Here is a 16,606-nt window from a genome sequence, read left to right as displayed (position 1 = left end):
CATACAGCTTGATGTCATCCATGTACAGGAGGTGGCTGACAACTGCTCCGTTCCGTAGTCGGTATCCGTAGCCAGTCTTGTTAATGATCTCACTGAGGGGGTTCAGGCCTATGCAGAACAGTAGTGGGGACAGAGCATCTCCCTGGTAGATCCTGCACTTGATGGTGACTTGTGCTATGGGCTTGGAGTTGGCCTCTAGTGTTGTACGCCACATCCCCATTGAGTTCCTGATGAAGGCTCTTAGGGTCCCATTGATCTTGTACAATTCTAGGCATTCCAGTATCCAGCTGTGGGGCATTGAGTCATACGCCTTCTTGTAATCAATCCAGGCAGTGCACAGGTTGGTCAGTCTGGTCCTGCAGTCTCGGCTGACTGTTCTGTCTACCAATAGCTGGTGTTTTGCGCCTCTGGTATTCTTGCCAATTCCTTTCTGTGCCCCGCTCATGTATTGACACATGTGCTGCCTGACAGGAGCTTCCACGTGGTGCTGAGGCAGGTTATTGGTCGGTAGTTGGAGGGGACCGGTCTCTTCTTGGGGTCCTTGGGGATCAGGACCGTCCGACCTTCGGTTAGCCATTCCGGGTGTCCCTCGTTAACTAGCAGCTGGTTCATTTGTGCTGCCAGACGCTCGTGGAGTGCAGTCAGCTTCTTTAGCCAGTAGGCGTGAACCATGTTGGGCCCTGGTGCTGTCCAACTCTTCATACTGGAGACCCTTTCTTGGATATCTGCCACTGTGATGGTTACTGGACCCTGTTCAGGGAGGTTGCTATGGTCTGCCCTCAGATCCACTAGCCACTGAGCATTGCCGTTATGGGTTGCGTCCTTCTCCCATATGCCCTTCCAGTATTGCTCCGTCTCCAGCCTTGGTGGTGCTGTTCTCTTATTATTGTTCCCTTGCCACTGAGAGGACACTTTTGCTGGTTCTGTGGAGAACAGCTGGTTTATTCTCCTGCCTTCTATCTCTCTGGTGTACCTCCTCAAGCGGCTGGCCAAGGCTGTGAGTTGCTTGGCAGTTTCCAAGGCCTCAGGTATGGACAGCTTGCTGTATTTCTTATGCACCTTCTTTGTCGCACCTTTCTGCAACTCCGTTAGTTGGCTAACCTCCCTCCGTGCTACATTTGTTTTTTTAATTTTGATAGAACAGGCCCTTGTAGAGCAAAATGTAGTACTGTGGTCCCGACAACCCAAAATGTGATGTCCACATATGTGGACCTGGCGGAGGTTAAAGCTTGAGTGCTCTACCAGAGACCTTGGAGCTCCAGAGTCCTGCGTGGTATCTTTGATCTGCTGGAACCAGTTTGGGGGTCACAGCCCTGAGTGCTCTGATTATCATGCGACCAGTGTTACCTTCACCCTCCGCATCTTCTCGAGCTCTTCTCTGAGCCCTTAGTATTTCTTGAGCTTCTCATGTTCCCTCTTCCTGATGTTGCTGTCATTTGGTATCACTGCATCTACCACCACTATGTCCGGTTGGTTAGCCACCACCATTTGTCCGTCTGTATCTGGAAGTCCCACATGATCTTAGCTCGGTCATTCTCCACCACCCTAGGGGGCATCTCCCATTTTGACCTCAGGACTTCCAGGCCATATTCGGCACATTTAAAACAGTGAAAACTGTAAATGTTAATATACAGAACTGTAGACATATCCGCACATCATTAACAGACACAGCAGCGATTACATTCCTGCACTCTATGATACTGGCTCATATTGAATACTGTATTACAAGTTGGTCCTATACGAGCTCTGCTGCTATTGGGCCAATCGAAGTATGCTACAAAAGAGCACTGAAAATATTAGATAGGAAACCTTTTTCATATCCCCCCTGACCCCCCTGGAAATTCTGCCCCTGTACAGACCATAATACTATTCTGAATGCTGACTGCTTTTAATCTCCTCACCATTCTAACAATGCACCATCAGATCTACCTTCAGAAAATGTTTTCACTTTGATTACATTCATGTATATCTTACATAAAAGGGCTGAAACACAGACAGCAAAGAAAGTCCACAAAGTGATCCAATCAGTTTAATACAGATTCTAGCACTGAGCATGTACATGAAGAACACAGTGATTTTAACACTGGGACAAACACGGCTGGATTACAGTGAACTGTGATCTGTATCCATCAAACACACATTTCCAGTACACAAATCCAGAATCATGGCCACACACAGACAAGCATGAGATTCAAAGTATTTCCAAGATTATTACACTAAACAGTCCCACTGCATGAGCACACATCAGTGTGTTATTGATCTGTTTTATTGAGACACACTGTGCTCTTTACTAGACCTAACAAACGTTTTTATTTTTAATTTTCTATTATCATGAATCATGAGCAGCGATTATAAATCAGCAGTGATGGAACTGAATCCCTACCTAAGGAGTAAACACACCGGAAAAATAAGATCTTTCCATGTTGGGAAGCATTTCAATGGTGTGCATGAACATTATTAACATTTTCACTTTAAATAGAATAAAAGATGAAAAAATCATTTTGATTCCTTATAAACTGAGTTTTTATTGATCACAAAGTGAAGGCTGCGATAATTGTTATCTTTGAGACTGCCACTCTCACTCTCTCGCTGTGTGTGTGTGTGTGTGTGTGTGTGTGTGTGTGTGTGTGTGTGTGTGTGTGTGTGTGAGAGAGAGAGTATACAACGGTCAGAGTCAGTGTTGCAGTGACACGGTCCTGCCATTATCTGAAAAGTGAAGTAGTTGTGTTGTCATCATTTTTAAAATGGTCAAGATAGAGATGACACACACACAGACACACACAGACACACACACACACACACAGACACACACACACACAGACCCGTGTGTTGGTGCTTTCCTCTTTACTAGTTTTCTTTATGTTCTTTTCATATTTCTTGATTTCCTTGATTTACAGTTTGTTTCATTCATTTTGCAACATGCAAATAGGCGAACTCAATCTCCCTCTCAGCAGGACAGGTGCCGGTGAACTCCTCTCTCTGGTAGGCACAGTTCAAATACCGCCACACGCAGGTCATCTCCCGAGGAATCTCAAAGCCACGATATTTCTTTGCTACAACCTGAGAAAAAGGCAGAAAATAACCAACGATGGATCCTTCTGATCGGGCTCATGTAAACGTTCGAGCAACCTAAAGAAGCTGCAAACCTTTAGGATGTGGAGTTTGGGCAGCAGGTTGCAGTCAGCCAAGCTGAGCTCTGGCCCATCGAGGAAGCTCCTGGTTGACTCTGGCACATCTCCTAAGACATCAGCATCGATCTCTTCAGACAGGGGAGTCCTGAGGAAGTCATCAAGGCGCTGAAGAGACTTCAACAAAGCTTTCTGTAAGGCTACAGAGGTAGAGAACACGCTGATGTGAATGACAGACTTAAGCTATCTGAACAAACACTGATGCTTTCCACAACAACCAGCTCCTTATTTATACACCAGTATTCACCATTTCCAAAAGACTTTTAATAAAATGCAAATAATTGCAGCTTTGTTTGGGTTTTTTGCAAATCATTTATAGTTTAAACATATTGAATACTGTTTTTCAAAAAATATATGATTACTTTAAATTTCACACCTTTAAAAAGGTTTGAGCAGAACAGCCAAAGATTGCAAAGCAGTCACCTGAGGGTCACCTGAGCTAGCTCCCAACAATATGCTTTATCACAAAGTCTTAAGCTCATCTTAAAAGGGCGTCTGTCTCCTGAATCCAAACTGGGAGCTGATTCCACCAAACAGCCTCTGCCTCCCATTCTACTTTTAAATATCCTGAGAAGCACAAGTGAGTCAGTCTGAGGGTTTTCTGTTCGGGTGATACCATGAGCTCTGTCACATGAGCCTGATTATTCAAGAAGAAGAAGAGTTATGGTGAGGGTTTCCCCACAGAGGTACGGCATGGGGAAACAGTTTTAGTTTAAATAGTTTCAATTTTCCAATATAAAACGAGCAAAAGTCTGTGTATTCCATCGTCTATAGTTCAATATAGTTTAACATCTATATAACACTGCATGGCCATGACCAACGTTCCCTCTAATGTTTCACGTGTCTGAGCACACGGCTCCTTGGACCACTGTGAGCAACAGCAGACGTGTGCACTGTGGTCACGCCAGCATCCAATCCATGCAAGTTACATGTTTATTAAAGTAATCAAATTACAGCATTTATGTTAGACTACTTTTAATTAACTGCTTTAGCCCACTTACAATGAATATTAAAAACAATCTTGTTCATGTGTTGCATGTTAACACTATTGGAAGTAAAAATAACTTGAACTCCAATTTTGAAAACACAACTTTCTGTTTTTCTTTTCTTTTATAAAGGTCTGACTTGTATGATGAGTCTGTGGTCTGGGAGAGAGTCTGTAACTCTGTCTGCAAAATACAGTAAATAATGACCAATGTTGGGCAGTTAATTATTTAGTTACTTCTTCAAAAAAGTAACTGAGTTATGCAAACAACAAAGTTTTTTGCAGCTGTTTATCTAGAAACAAACATTTCAAACTATTTACAGAACAATCAGCTGTTCTGCATCAAATCTGATGCCACACAAATTATTTGTGTCACTCCAAAAAATAATTTGTGTCCACTATGAGATGAAGGAGAACAACAGCCTGATACCTGCAGGCCTGACAGCAGCAGATGTGTCACTGCTGTAACACCTGTAACACTCAGCAGTCGCCTCATTGTTCTGACACACACAACAACACTATTGACTACACTACACACTAACTACACACTAGCTACACACTAACTACACACTAGCTACACACTAACTACACACTAACTACACACTAGCTACACACTAACTACACACTAACTACACACTAATTACACACTAACTACACACTAACTACACACTAACTACACGCTAACTACACGCTGACTACACGCTAACTACACGCTAACTACACACTAACTACACGCTAACTACACACTAACTACACACTGACTACACGCTAACTACACACTAACTACACACTAACTACACACTAACTACACACTGACTACACTCTAACTACACACTAACTACACACTAATTACACACTAACTACACACTAACTACACACTAACTACACGCTAACTACACGCTGACTACACGCTAACTACACGCTAACTACACACTAACTACACGCTAACTACACACTAACTACACACTGACTACACGCTAACTACACGCTAACTACACACTAATTACACACTAACTACACACTAACTACACACTGACTACACACTGACTACACGCTAACTACACGCTAACTACACACTAACTACACGCTAACTACACACTAACTACACACTAATTACACACTAACTACACACTAACTACATACTGACTACACACTAACTACACGCTAACTACACGCTAACTACACACTGACTACACACTAACTATACACTGACTACACACTGACTACACACTAACTACACACTGACTACACGCTAACTACACGCTAACTACACGCTAACTACACACTGACTACACACTAACTACACACTAACTACACACTAACTACACACTGACTACACACTAACTACACACTGACTACACACTAACTACACACTAACTACACACTGACTACACGCTAACTACATGCTAACTACACACTAACTACACACTGACTACACACTGACTACACACTAACTACACGCTAACTACACACTAACTACACACTGACTACACACTGACTACACACTAACTATACACTGACTACACACTAACTACACGCTAACTACACACTAACTACACACTGACTACACACTGACTACACGCTAGCTACACGCTAACTACACACTAACTACACACTGACTACACACTAACTACACGCTAACTACACGCTAACTACACACTAATTACACTAATTACACACTAACTACACACTAACTACACACTAACTACACACTGACTACACACTAACTACACACTGACTACACTCTAACTACACACTGACTACACACTGACTACACACTGACTACACGCTAACTACACACTGACTACACACTAACTACACACTAACTACACACTGACTACACACTAACTACACACTGACTACACACTAACTACACACTGACTACACGCTAACTACACGCTAACTACACACTGACTACATAATAACTACACACTAACTACACACTAACTAACTACACACTAACTACACACTGACTACACAATAACTACACACTAACTACACACTAACTAACTACACACTAACTACACAAGATTTGTGCTGAACGTTGCAAATCTCAAACACGCCATCACTCCTAAAACTTCCCCCTCCCTAAGCAACTAAACACCATGTTGTCAAATCATTCTTTGATTGGTCGACATGGTACATTTTTCCACCAATAGGAACGGGTGGAGTTTTTTTGGTGTTGTTGTTGCTCACAGGCTTTCGAGGGTTTTCCTTATAAAACGCCATTTTTACCGTTTCTTCCCGCAGTAAATATAAACAACGACAGTATTCAGGAAGAAAAACAAACATTGCAGATATTTTATCATAACTCTTTTTTTTACGTTTTACGTGGCCGATCAACAAAATTTAAAAACTGGTATAAAGTCCACACTTTTCCCGTCAGTTGTTCGTCTGTCCTGCTCACATCTCCAATGGTTGTACACGTTGTCATTAACTTCACATCAGCTGCTTTGCTAAAACTCCGGTGTCGCACATAAGGACGCTGTCAGTCAGCCACGTTGATTGGCTGCGTATATACGAATGTGAATCGCATCATTGGCTGGACTTTGTGATAAGGTGGCATCGTTCTGATCCCATACTGGAGCAGCCAGTCACTGACTGACTTAAATATTAATTTAAATCTCAATTCAGGTTAGATTTTTTTTTTGTGTGCAGCGCAGATTTTCTGTGTGCAGAGACGTGCCAGCCGTGCACAATTGTGCACGGCGCAGCTTAGAGGGAACATTGGCCATGACCTGTAAGTCCACCACTGTGGTTCATGCATTCAGGAAAACTGTTGTCAGCGAGCACAGACTAATGCTGCAGTCACAAACAAACCACACACACACCTTACTAACTTTCTTGAAAACATGTTTCCAACCTAACTGTGTCCCTTCTCACCAGCTGTTGTGTCTTTTCTTGTGTTTTTGATGTACGCTGAGAATTTGGCAAAGATGTCGATGCCAGCTGTGTTAGCTTCAGGATGTTTGGGGGCCAGTCTGGGATATCTGCAGACAAAATGGAGAAATGTGAAATTAACCTCAACACGGCTTCCCATCGCAAACGCATATCTTTGAATGTGTGCTTGCATACCGGGGTGGAGTTAGTTTCTCCTCCAAGAACTCTTCTATCTTGTTCACATCAACCTTGACTTCACCATTAAAGGTCACAAAAGGAGGGTTGGTTCCTGGAGCGAGGTTGTGGAGGTCAGCCGGCTTCCTGATGACCCAAAAGTCAGGTGGTTACTCTCATGTGTATCATAGTCACTGTATGAATACGTGTGTGCGTCTGCACCGTGTTACCGCTTGAGGTCGACTGTGGTGACATTAAAAATGACTCCTTTTAGCCACAGGATCATGAAGAGTCTCTGAGAGAAAGGACAGTTTCCGATGCTCTGCCCATCACTTCCTGCCTGCACACACAAAGACCAGTCATCACGTGTCCTGCAGGTGATCTATGGACATTATAAAGACTGTAGCTTCACTTGTGGGTGGGTGAAGGAAATAAAGAAATAAAACCCCAAAAGAACGATACGGTGTAAGTGTAGCTCTCCTTTTCTCTTTTTTCATATTATAATTAATGTAACTGAATAAATCTGGACTGTGTTTAACAGAGATGCACAGGAGAATATCCTCTGCATGATAATTCCTGTTTCTCTCCCATGTGAATGCATAAGCACATCAGCTATCTGTTCAGGTGAATCTAACACAACTAAATGTGTCCCATTATTCGCTGAATTGGGATAAATATCTCAGTATGGTCACTGTCAGAGATCCAATACTGGAAAGAAATGATCTCGCAGAGGAGTAATGTAAAGAGTAATAACTTGTTTAAGCAGCGTGCTTCATGTTTATGCTCTGAGTGTTGTGTAAAGCAGTTTTCCTGTGAGTAAAGAATGGGAGGTGAATGTTGCTGCAACAGCTCTGAGCTCTCAGTAACAAACAGCAGGATAATCAGCTTACCCAGGGAGACTGCTCAGATTAACATAGCACACCAGCACCATTCAGACTCTTTTACAAACAAAAGCAGAAACTGTGTTTCAGCACAAGTTGAAAGTAAAATGCTTGTTTTAAGATATTCATGGTCGTGCTGTTTTAAAGAAATCCTCAGATGTGAGCAGCTCAGACCACAGAGAAGGAAACCTGAACTTTACATAATATTGTATCTACCTCCGTCTGTGCTGCCCACAGCGCCGTGACAAAGGGAGGCTTTGTTTGAACAAGCTTGTTACGTGGACGCGGGTATTTGTGCTAAATCTCTCAGGTAATGATATTATTCTCAGGATGCTGCTGAACCAGAGCGCAGAGCTAAGCACACAATGGTCTCAAAGGTGCAAGCTTTATTTATTTGAATCTTTTTCAAATCTCATTTAAAATGACATGCATTAAGTAATGTGGGTTACCATGGCGATGGATTAGCACAGCACTGTCTTAATGGGATGAGATAAGCAGATCAAGATTAGCTTTTTCACTCGCTGGTTCTCTGTCACGGTCCTGGGGTGGTGCTCCAGGTTGCTCACACTTGTTCATTTCTGCAGATTGTTGATCTCAGGGTTCGAGCTCAGCTGTTCAGTTTAGCCTGTCCAGTCTCAGACACTTGACTGTGGTTCTGCCACATTCATAATCACAGTGACTCTGACAGGCAGCCCGTTTACGTTTGTTGCTCTATTCCAGGAAGCTCAGCTAACAGGTTTGTCTGAGTGAACCAGCTGACAGACATCTCTGCTTATTCATTTCTGCCAAACTCACATTTTACATTTTTACAAAAATGCCAATTAGATATTAGTTTTCTATTTTGAGTGCAGTGATCAGCAGTCATGGATGAATCCCCTCAGTTCAGTTGCTTCCAGGCACTTTATATAGTAAGATAACAACCCTGCAATGAAACAGCTCAGAATAAAATCGATGTAGTCTCCATCCTGCTAACTCTTGTGATGCTAGCTTCTCATGTTGACATGTGTTCACAGATTGAGGTTCCATTGTAAATCATGATATCAAAGAACATTTTGAAGGTTTCTGTGTCTGAAATTCAGAGTCTGAACATGGAAATCCACTGAAATTCATCGTTTTAAGAAATGTGGCTAGGCTAAGCCCGGTTTTATCTCACTCTGAACTGGAGATAGCTATACATGCATTTATTTCATCATGCTTGGATTATTGTAATTCACTGTTTATGTGTCTAAGCAAAGGTTCTCTGGATTGTCTGCAGGTTGTGCAAAACGCTGCAGCGAGGCTTTTGACAAAATCCTCCAAGTACTCACATGTGACACTGTTGTTATCTCAGTTACACTGGCTTCCTGTTAAATTTAGAGTCAATTTTAAGATCCTGGTCTTGACCTACAGAGCTGTGCACAGACTGGCACCAGCCTACATCTCTGATCTGCTACAGCCCGATGTCCCAGCAGATCTTTGAGGTCATCTGATCAGGGCTTACTTGCTTTAAAAAATACTAAGAGGAGGACTGAGGGTGACAGAGCTTTTGCCGCTGTGGCCCCGAGACTGTGAACTCTCTCCCCCAAGCATTAAGAACTGTGGACTCAGTAGCTGTTTTTAAAAAACAACTCAAAACTCACCTTTTTACTGCTTTTGGTTAATTTTTTGCCTGTTTTATTTTCTCTTTTTAAATCTTTTTATGACTTGTAATCTTATGTGCAGCACTTTGTGATTCTGTCTTGAAAGGTGCTATATAAATAAAAAATTATTTATTATTTTTATTAATCTAAATCAGATTCCACTTGCATGGCATGGATGGGTCACACATTCAGACCAGATTCAGTTGGGCTCTGGTCATTTCCCAGCTCATCCTGTCTAGATCTGGTCTCGTCTAGACATGGATGCTGGGACCTGGAGGAGAAGGGAGGTGAGCTGCAGCTGACGGCGGAGCTGCTGGGCAACACCGGCCTGAACAGGCAACTGTGTGAACAAACACTGTGAATACTGAAACAGTGTGTGTCAATGTGCCGGGCCAAGAACAGGCCCGATCTCCCAAAACTATGTTGAAATATTTAGACTCTGTAAAAATTCTTACAGCACATTTACTGATAAAACTAAAGACCTGGAAAGTTCCCTGCATTGGTTTTCAGTGAACTATGAGCACCAGCAGTCGCACGCACCATCTGTCAATGAAGGCTGGATATTAGAAGAGATCAGAAATGGGAAACATTTAAGCACTTTTCTCTATAATTATTACAGATTTTTATCCAGTACAACCAGAAATAATCTTATTCCATATATAGAAAAATAACTTTCTCTCAGTTTTACTGAATAATTATTCAAAGAGTTTGTATTTAATTCAGCATGTTGTGTTAAAGTGGAGTCCCTGCTATGGTGAAATGTGGTGGAGCTCCACCGGTCATGGCTCTCTGCGTACTCACACAAAGTTGAGCTTATTGAAGCTGTTCTGGAACAGAAGCTCTCAGTTTGATTAACACACTGATGAAGCTGCTACAGCCTCAAGGTTTCAGGCACCAGTGACACTACATGTGGGTAACACGTCATAGACACCAGTGACATCTCCACACACTTCACTGAGCAGGTATCACCTGAGCTGCTGTCACGGCCTTCGTGGTCTCTATAACCCTCTCTGCTGCACTGCATGTGTGTGTCTGCCGTCTGTCACTGCCAGTGTTTGTTTGTGCTCAGCTCTCAGCTCCTCTTTTCTTTGTATCTGCTTCCTCTTGGTTTGATGAGAAAACACAGCATCTATGATCAGATCTATGTCGCTCTACAGAACAAATACTCCACACAGCCATCACTTCAGTGTCTCAATGACATTAAGGCTTAACTTTCAGTGATAAAGAGACTGAGGTGATGGTGTTTGGTAACCCCACTGAGACCCCCAATCTGTATTTAGATACCTGGACCCAATATGTTCAGCCAGCTGTCACAAACCTGGAGGTCAAAGTGATCTGAAGTCATTTACCGAGGGTGCAAAACGCTGCAGCTCGTCTGAAGTTTGAGCACATTTCCCCTGTTTTAGCTTCACTTCACTGGCTGCCCATTTCTTTTAGGATTCATTTTAAAATTATTTTATTTGCTTTTAAAGCTCTCCACGGCCTCGCCCCATCCTCTCTCTCTGAGCTGCTACAGCCTCATACACCCACCCACTCTCTCAGGTCAGCTGATCAGCTGCTCCTGATTGTGCTTTTGCTGTAGCAGATCCAGTGTTGGTTTATTTTATTTTATTTTATTTTATTTTATTTTATTTTATTTTATTTTATTTTATTTTATTTATTTAGTTTTATTTAGTTTTATTTAGTTTTATTTTATTTATTTAGTTTTTTCTACGTTGTTTTATGTTGTTGGGGTTTTTAAAAAAATATAAGGCTGTTTTAAGTCAAATCTTTATGTATTATGTGTTTTATTTTATTCTATTGTTATTAACTTATTTACTGCACAGCACTTTGATCGTGTGCTGGCTATTTTAAAATGCTTTATAAATAAACTTGGATACACAAATTGACTGTATTTTTTGAAGTACATGAAATATGAATAAATTACACTGACAGTGAATCAGTATGTTTAATGCCCTGGAAAAATCAGGATCCTTTTTGTACCACATAAAAAGACTGTAAAATCACATCTAAGCATAAATTCTACTTAATACGACAAACGCATTTATAACATATGAGGCAGTGAAATATTAACAATAGAGGTCGTTTAGTCTCTGTGTAGATTTATTTGTTAATTAACTGATATGTTGTGTAATTAAGGAAGTTTTCACTAACAATGGTGTAACATGGAAAATTATTAAAAGCTGTAATTGTGCTAATTTCACTGATGGCTTAGTATCTTATAAAATTGCTTACCAAAAACATAATAAGAACAAATAATAAGATAATGAATATTCTTTATGACTGAGGTATTTACCGTTGCAGATTCTGGGACACTTTTTTTACACAAGTATTTAGAAGCATCGAATATTTTACAATAATTAAAAAAACAATCAAATAATCTATTTTTATAACGTAGGTCTCATATTTATCAAAATTATTTTCTAAGTCAGGACAGCTTGAAGTTTTTTTCGTCATATTTTATGGAGCCAGTACTCTGATCTTGATGTTAAGGAAGTCCTCTCCAGGTTTGTATCAGGTTCAAACACAGACGGAGGCCTGATGGTTGGATGGGCCTCTAAAGAAAAAGTCTTTGATATGAAGCTAACATTTCATAACGTTTTATCGTTGTCTTTATTAGTTTGATCTGTGTTTCTTGTTCCCCACATTCCTAATTCTTTTGTGTATTTACACCATATTTCCTTTCTTCATGTTCAGATTTTCTCTGGTATGTCCTCCCTGTTCTCAGAAGAACTTTTTATTTCTCTGCTTATTTTCTTTCACTTTGCTGTATCATGAACTTCTCCATAGAGCCTAATTCATTAAGACAAAATGCTCTTTGTAAATTCCCACTATGATAATAGTAATAACTATCTGGCATTCATCACAGGCCAAAGGAACCATGAGTTGATTACCTTGACATACAGGGCGATTTCATAGGGTTGGTTGTCCAGTGTTTTGCTGTCCACAGGGACCACAGGACTGTCCGCTCTCCTGTCCGAGGTCACCTTGATCTCCTCCCTCGCCTCTGCCGTCATCGCCTCCCGCTGAGGGACGTATGAGCAGCCATGTTCCAGCAGCACCACTCTCTTTTTCTTCACCTGCTCGTCTTTCTTTTTGGGCAGGGATTCGTCTTTGATGACTGACTTCAGCTCATTTATCCAATCCGCCTTCCTCGGTGAACGCATCTTTTCTGCTGATGTTTCTTTATCCACCCACTCTTTCCTTCCCCACTCACTCTCCCACAACTCTTTTTTGATGTGCCGCCGCTCTTTACTCCAGTCCTTCCTTTCAGCAGCCGTCTTCTCTTCTTCTGGCTGATCTGTTTTAATCCAGTCGCTATCTTTTCTCCTGGGTGACAGCACTTTTACTTTCCCCAGTTCGTCTTTCCTAAGACCTTGTGGCTCAGGACACAAGAACCCATTCTCCATTGTTTGCTCCAGTGTTTTAATGCTCTCATTTAGATCTGCCTCACTGTTGTGCACTTTCAGCTTCACGTCCTGTGTCTCCATGTCCTCTTTACCCAGTACGTCCTGTGTCTCCATGTCCTCTTTACCCAGTATGGCCTCGTCTCCTGGCAGCACTTGATGATCTTCATTGTTTATCTTGTCTATGGCATCATCAGCACCGCTCATAACGGTGAAAGGAAGTACTTCTTCTGATTTTTCACTGGGCGTCTCCTCCATCGTTTCAGTCTCATCATCAAGAACGGTGACCGGCTCTTCTGCCATCTCCACTTCTCCTTCCATTGACTCTTCTTCTGCTCCTCCTCCAGTCTCAAACTCTACAAGCATCTCTGTCTGTGGATGTTCTTTTGTGTTGTTTCTCCAAACTGTGTCTGCTTCTTTCAGGAGCTGCAAAGGATGCTCTTGTAAAGCACTTCCTCCTTCTGTTGTGGATTCGTTTTCCTCAGATTTGTCCTCTCCTTCTGTCCCGTCAAGCTTCACCTCGATGCCTTTCTCAGATAGAGAAGCTTCCTCCACCTGCTCCTTTGTGTCTGTATGTGCCTCTTCTCCAGTCTGGCCCACTGGTTCTGGAGGAGCTGTTATAGCTTGGACTTCTTCTTGCATTTCTAGATCATCTCTTGTTCTGTGCTCTTCTTGGCCCATTAACTCTCCAGCAACATTATTGGCTATCGTCTCCTCCATTTCTGAACTCTTTCCTCCCCCGTCCATCTCTGCCAAGCTGTTAACTTGCTCTTCTGCTTGCTCCTTCTGGGTGACGTCTTCAGTCCTTTTAGCGTTAGTGTCTCCATCTGACTGTGGCTGTTCTTCAGACGTTAGGGCCGTCAGCTCTGGTTCTGGTGCCGTTTGATTGGTTCCTGCTCTCACGGGGAACTCATAGCCATGATTCACACACTCCTGGACTTCCTGGCATTGCCATGTAAGATTATCAATAACAACATCCTGTTTTATGGATTCTGAGGGATCTTCTCCATCATTGTTTTTTATTTCATTTTGAATCTCAATATCTAACTGGTAGGTTTGATTGGCCTCTTCTGCTGTAACAACTCTATCGACTGGTATGTGATCAGAGCCCAGAGCTGAAGCTTGGATGCTGGCCTGTTCATTTATTCCAGAAGAAAAAGGAGCCACGTCTATGTTCAGATTAACCTCTGTTACGTTGCCAGCAGTGGGCAAAGCAGCAGCTTCTGTTTCGCCTTGGTCACCAGTACAGGTATTGGAACCAGTTCTTGACTCCCACACAGAAGTACCTCTGTCCTGAAGACCAGACGCGTGATCGTCGGTGCCTTTGTCCATGTTTTCCTGCCTTACATCTGTTCCTGCGTTTGCTGTTTCTCCCCCTCGTTTGTTTCCTTCAGTTTCCTCGTCTTTTCCATCATCTCCATTGCTGTTTAATATTTGCCGTTTCCCTCGTTCAACCACAACCAACACAGGAGAAAGAGACAGATTTTCAGCCATCTTTGTATCTTCAGATTCTGTTGTCAGTGTGGTTGTTATTTCTTGATGTCCATCTCCCATTTCTCCATCCCCCTCTTCTTCCAGTACTTCACATTCATCCTCCCCCTCTCCTATTTCTGATAACAGGGTCACATGTGTAATCTCTCCTTTCTGCCAATCATCGTCTTCTTTACTTTCATCTTCAGTTTGTTCTGCTTCAGCAACCATCAAAACATCTTCCCCAACCTCCTCTGCCAGCTCCACCTCATCATCATCATCTTCTTCTTCCTCTGCGTCGTCTTTGATTCTGTGTGTATCCAGGTCTGAACACAAACCTTGTGGGCTGTGGGCAATGGCTCCATTTGGCAGGTCTGCATTTTGGCTACAACTTAATTGAGCCATTAGGAAAATAACACAACTTATTTAGAAAGAAATGATAGTGTCCACGTTTCCAGGATAAATGTGCAGCTTTATAACAGGTAAAATCTCTGAAAATGATCCGGCGTTCTAAAAGAGTTCAAAGATGGGTATGAAGAGTAAAACTTACACTCCCAGAGGAAATCAAAGCACTGATAGAAAACAAATGAAAACAGTCTCACAGGCTTTCTGACGGTGAAGGATTTTCAGACGAGTCCAGATTCCACAAAGTAAAGATGAAAGGTTACCAAAGTTTGACATCTGTAACAGCTGTAGGAGCGTCACGAGGTTCCAAATTTAAAAGTAAAGCAAGAAGAACAATCCAGATTCCCCTGTAAGATGGTTATGGGGCTCTCTCATCAGCACTGTGCCTCAGGCACCGTTCCACATCAATAAGTACGTTTCGCCTCCTCGCTTTCTTCTCTCTCTCTCACTCTGAGGGATTAAACCAAGGCTGATCCCACAGGATCACAAGCTTAAACTCTGCCACCCAGAGGCCAGCACCATTTGATCTGGAGTTTCTTAACACATTCAACCACACAGCACAGCTACATCTACGAAACACACCCTCTAGTAGATAGACAACGCCATACATACAACATCTAGTGAACTTCAGTTTTATTTGTACAGTGCAGGTTCACCAGAACTATTTTATTGAAGCACTCTCAGTCCAGTTTACTACATGAACGTGTTTAAATGCTGACTTCATTTTGTCATAATATCAGTGATTTTGCTTCTTAGTATCTTTAATAGATGATATTAAGATATCAAAGAAACTTGAATAAGTCCAGACGCTTTTCTTTCCAAGCTTAGACTACGACGACCTGGATGACTGCACAGCAAATCCAGCATGTCCAAATTAACACTGTCAGATTTGATTTCAACACTTTTAAAGTGTCTATATGGGTCCACACCAGAGAGTGTTAATTTAACTCTTTTTGGAGAGTTGGTATGTTAACTCTGATTTAGTGTTAAACACCAAATCTCTCTGGAGTTGATAATTTAACACTTGGTGTTAAGAGTTTATATATTAACTCTCAAAGAGTATTTTAGTTTAACTACGTAAGAGTTATCTTCTAATTAATTCTAAAAAGCGGGAATTTTACTGTTCTGAACTTCTAGAAATTTCTTTTGGAAATAAACATTTACTAAAAAGACGCAATGGTTTTTGAAAAACATTTATTCTGAACTGTGCACCACAATTTCAAAACATTTTCTGAAAGATGTAACAGTGTACATGTTCTCACTTTCATTAGAATTTTGTTTATCAAAAGGTCTGACATAGGTGAGCTGGTAAATGCAAATAACAGCATTCTCATCACTTATTTCAATAAATACAAAATACAATATGCATGTCCTTCATTCATCATTTTGTGGAACTTCAACGCACTTCTGCTCTCCCCCATATTCCATCTTCACAAGCATATCCTATGTGGAGAGTGAATAAAAATTAGTTGACACTAATTAATGGCACAAATCAATTGCAGCACAGTAAAAAAAAAAAAAAGGAATCCTTTTTGAGCCATTACTTGTGTAAAGTATTTTCCCAAAAGACAAGGACACAGGCAACATGTAATACTGA

The 16,606-nt window shown here is 41.6% G+C and overlaps 1 protein-coding gene across 1 annotated transcript; it reads right to left on the bottom strand.

Annotated features, from left to right (window-relative positions):
- Positions 1–1,955: 1,955 nt before the first annotated feature.
- Positions 1,956–15,550, bottom strand: LOC146492439 (uncharacterized). Its single transcript, XM_085151919.1, has 6 exons — positions 12,622–15,550; positions 7,458–7,567; positions 7,249–7,374; positions 7,057–7,163; positions 3,147–3,328; positions 1,956–3,060 (listed from the first exon to the last, which is right to left on the bottom strand). The coding sequence occupies exons 1-6, from the start codon at positions 15,007–15,009 to the stop codon at positions 2,908–2,910; spliced, it is 3,066 nt and encodes a 1,021-aa protein (XP_085008045.1). The 5' UTR covers positions 15,010–15,550; the 3' UTR covers positions 1,956–2,907.
- Between the last annotated feature and the right edge of the window lie 1,056 nt (positions 15,551–16,606).

The sequence above is a fragment of the Neolamprologus multifasciatus genome, chromosome 23, assembly GCF_963576455.1.
Source record: "Neolamprologus multifasciatus chromosome 23, fNeoMul1.2, whole genome shotgun sequence".
Classification (NCBI taxonomy): domain Eukaryota; kingdom Metazoa; phylum Chordata; class Actinopteri; order Cichliformes; family Cichlidae; genus Neolamprologus; species Neolamprologus multifasciatus.
This window is presented reverse-complemented; position numbering and strand designations above follow the sequence as displayed.

Excerpts from the sequence above, each read along its gene's own strand:
- LOC146492439 (XM_085151919.1), bottom strand. The coding sequence starts at position 15,009 with ATGGCTCAATTAAGTTGTAGCCAAAATGCAGACCTGCCAAATGGAGCC. Across the intron at positions 7,568-12,621 it reads AAATCGCCCTGTATGTCAAG|GCAGGAAGTGATGGGCAGAG; the intron begins GTAATCAACTCA and ends TTGTGTGTGCAG. Across the intron at positions 3,061-3,146 it reads CCAAACTCCACATCCTAAAG|GTTGTAGCAAAGAAATATCG; the intron begins GTTTGCAGCTTC and ends CCTTTTTCTCAG.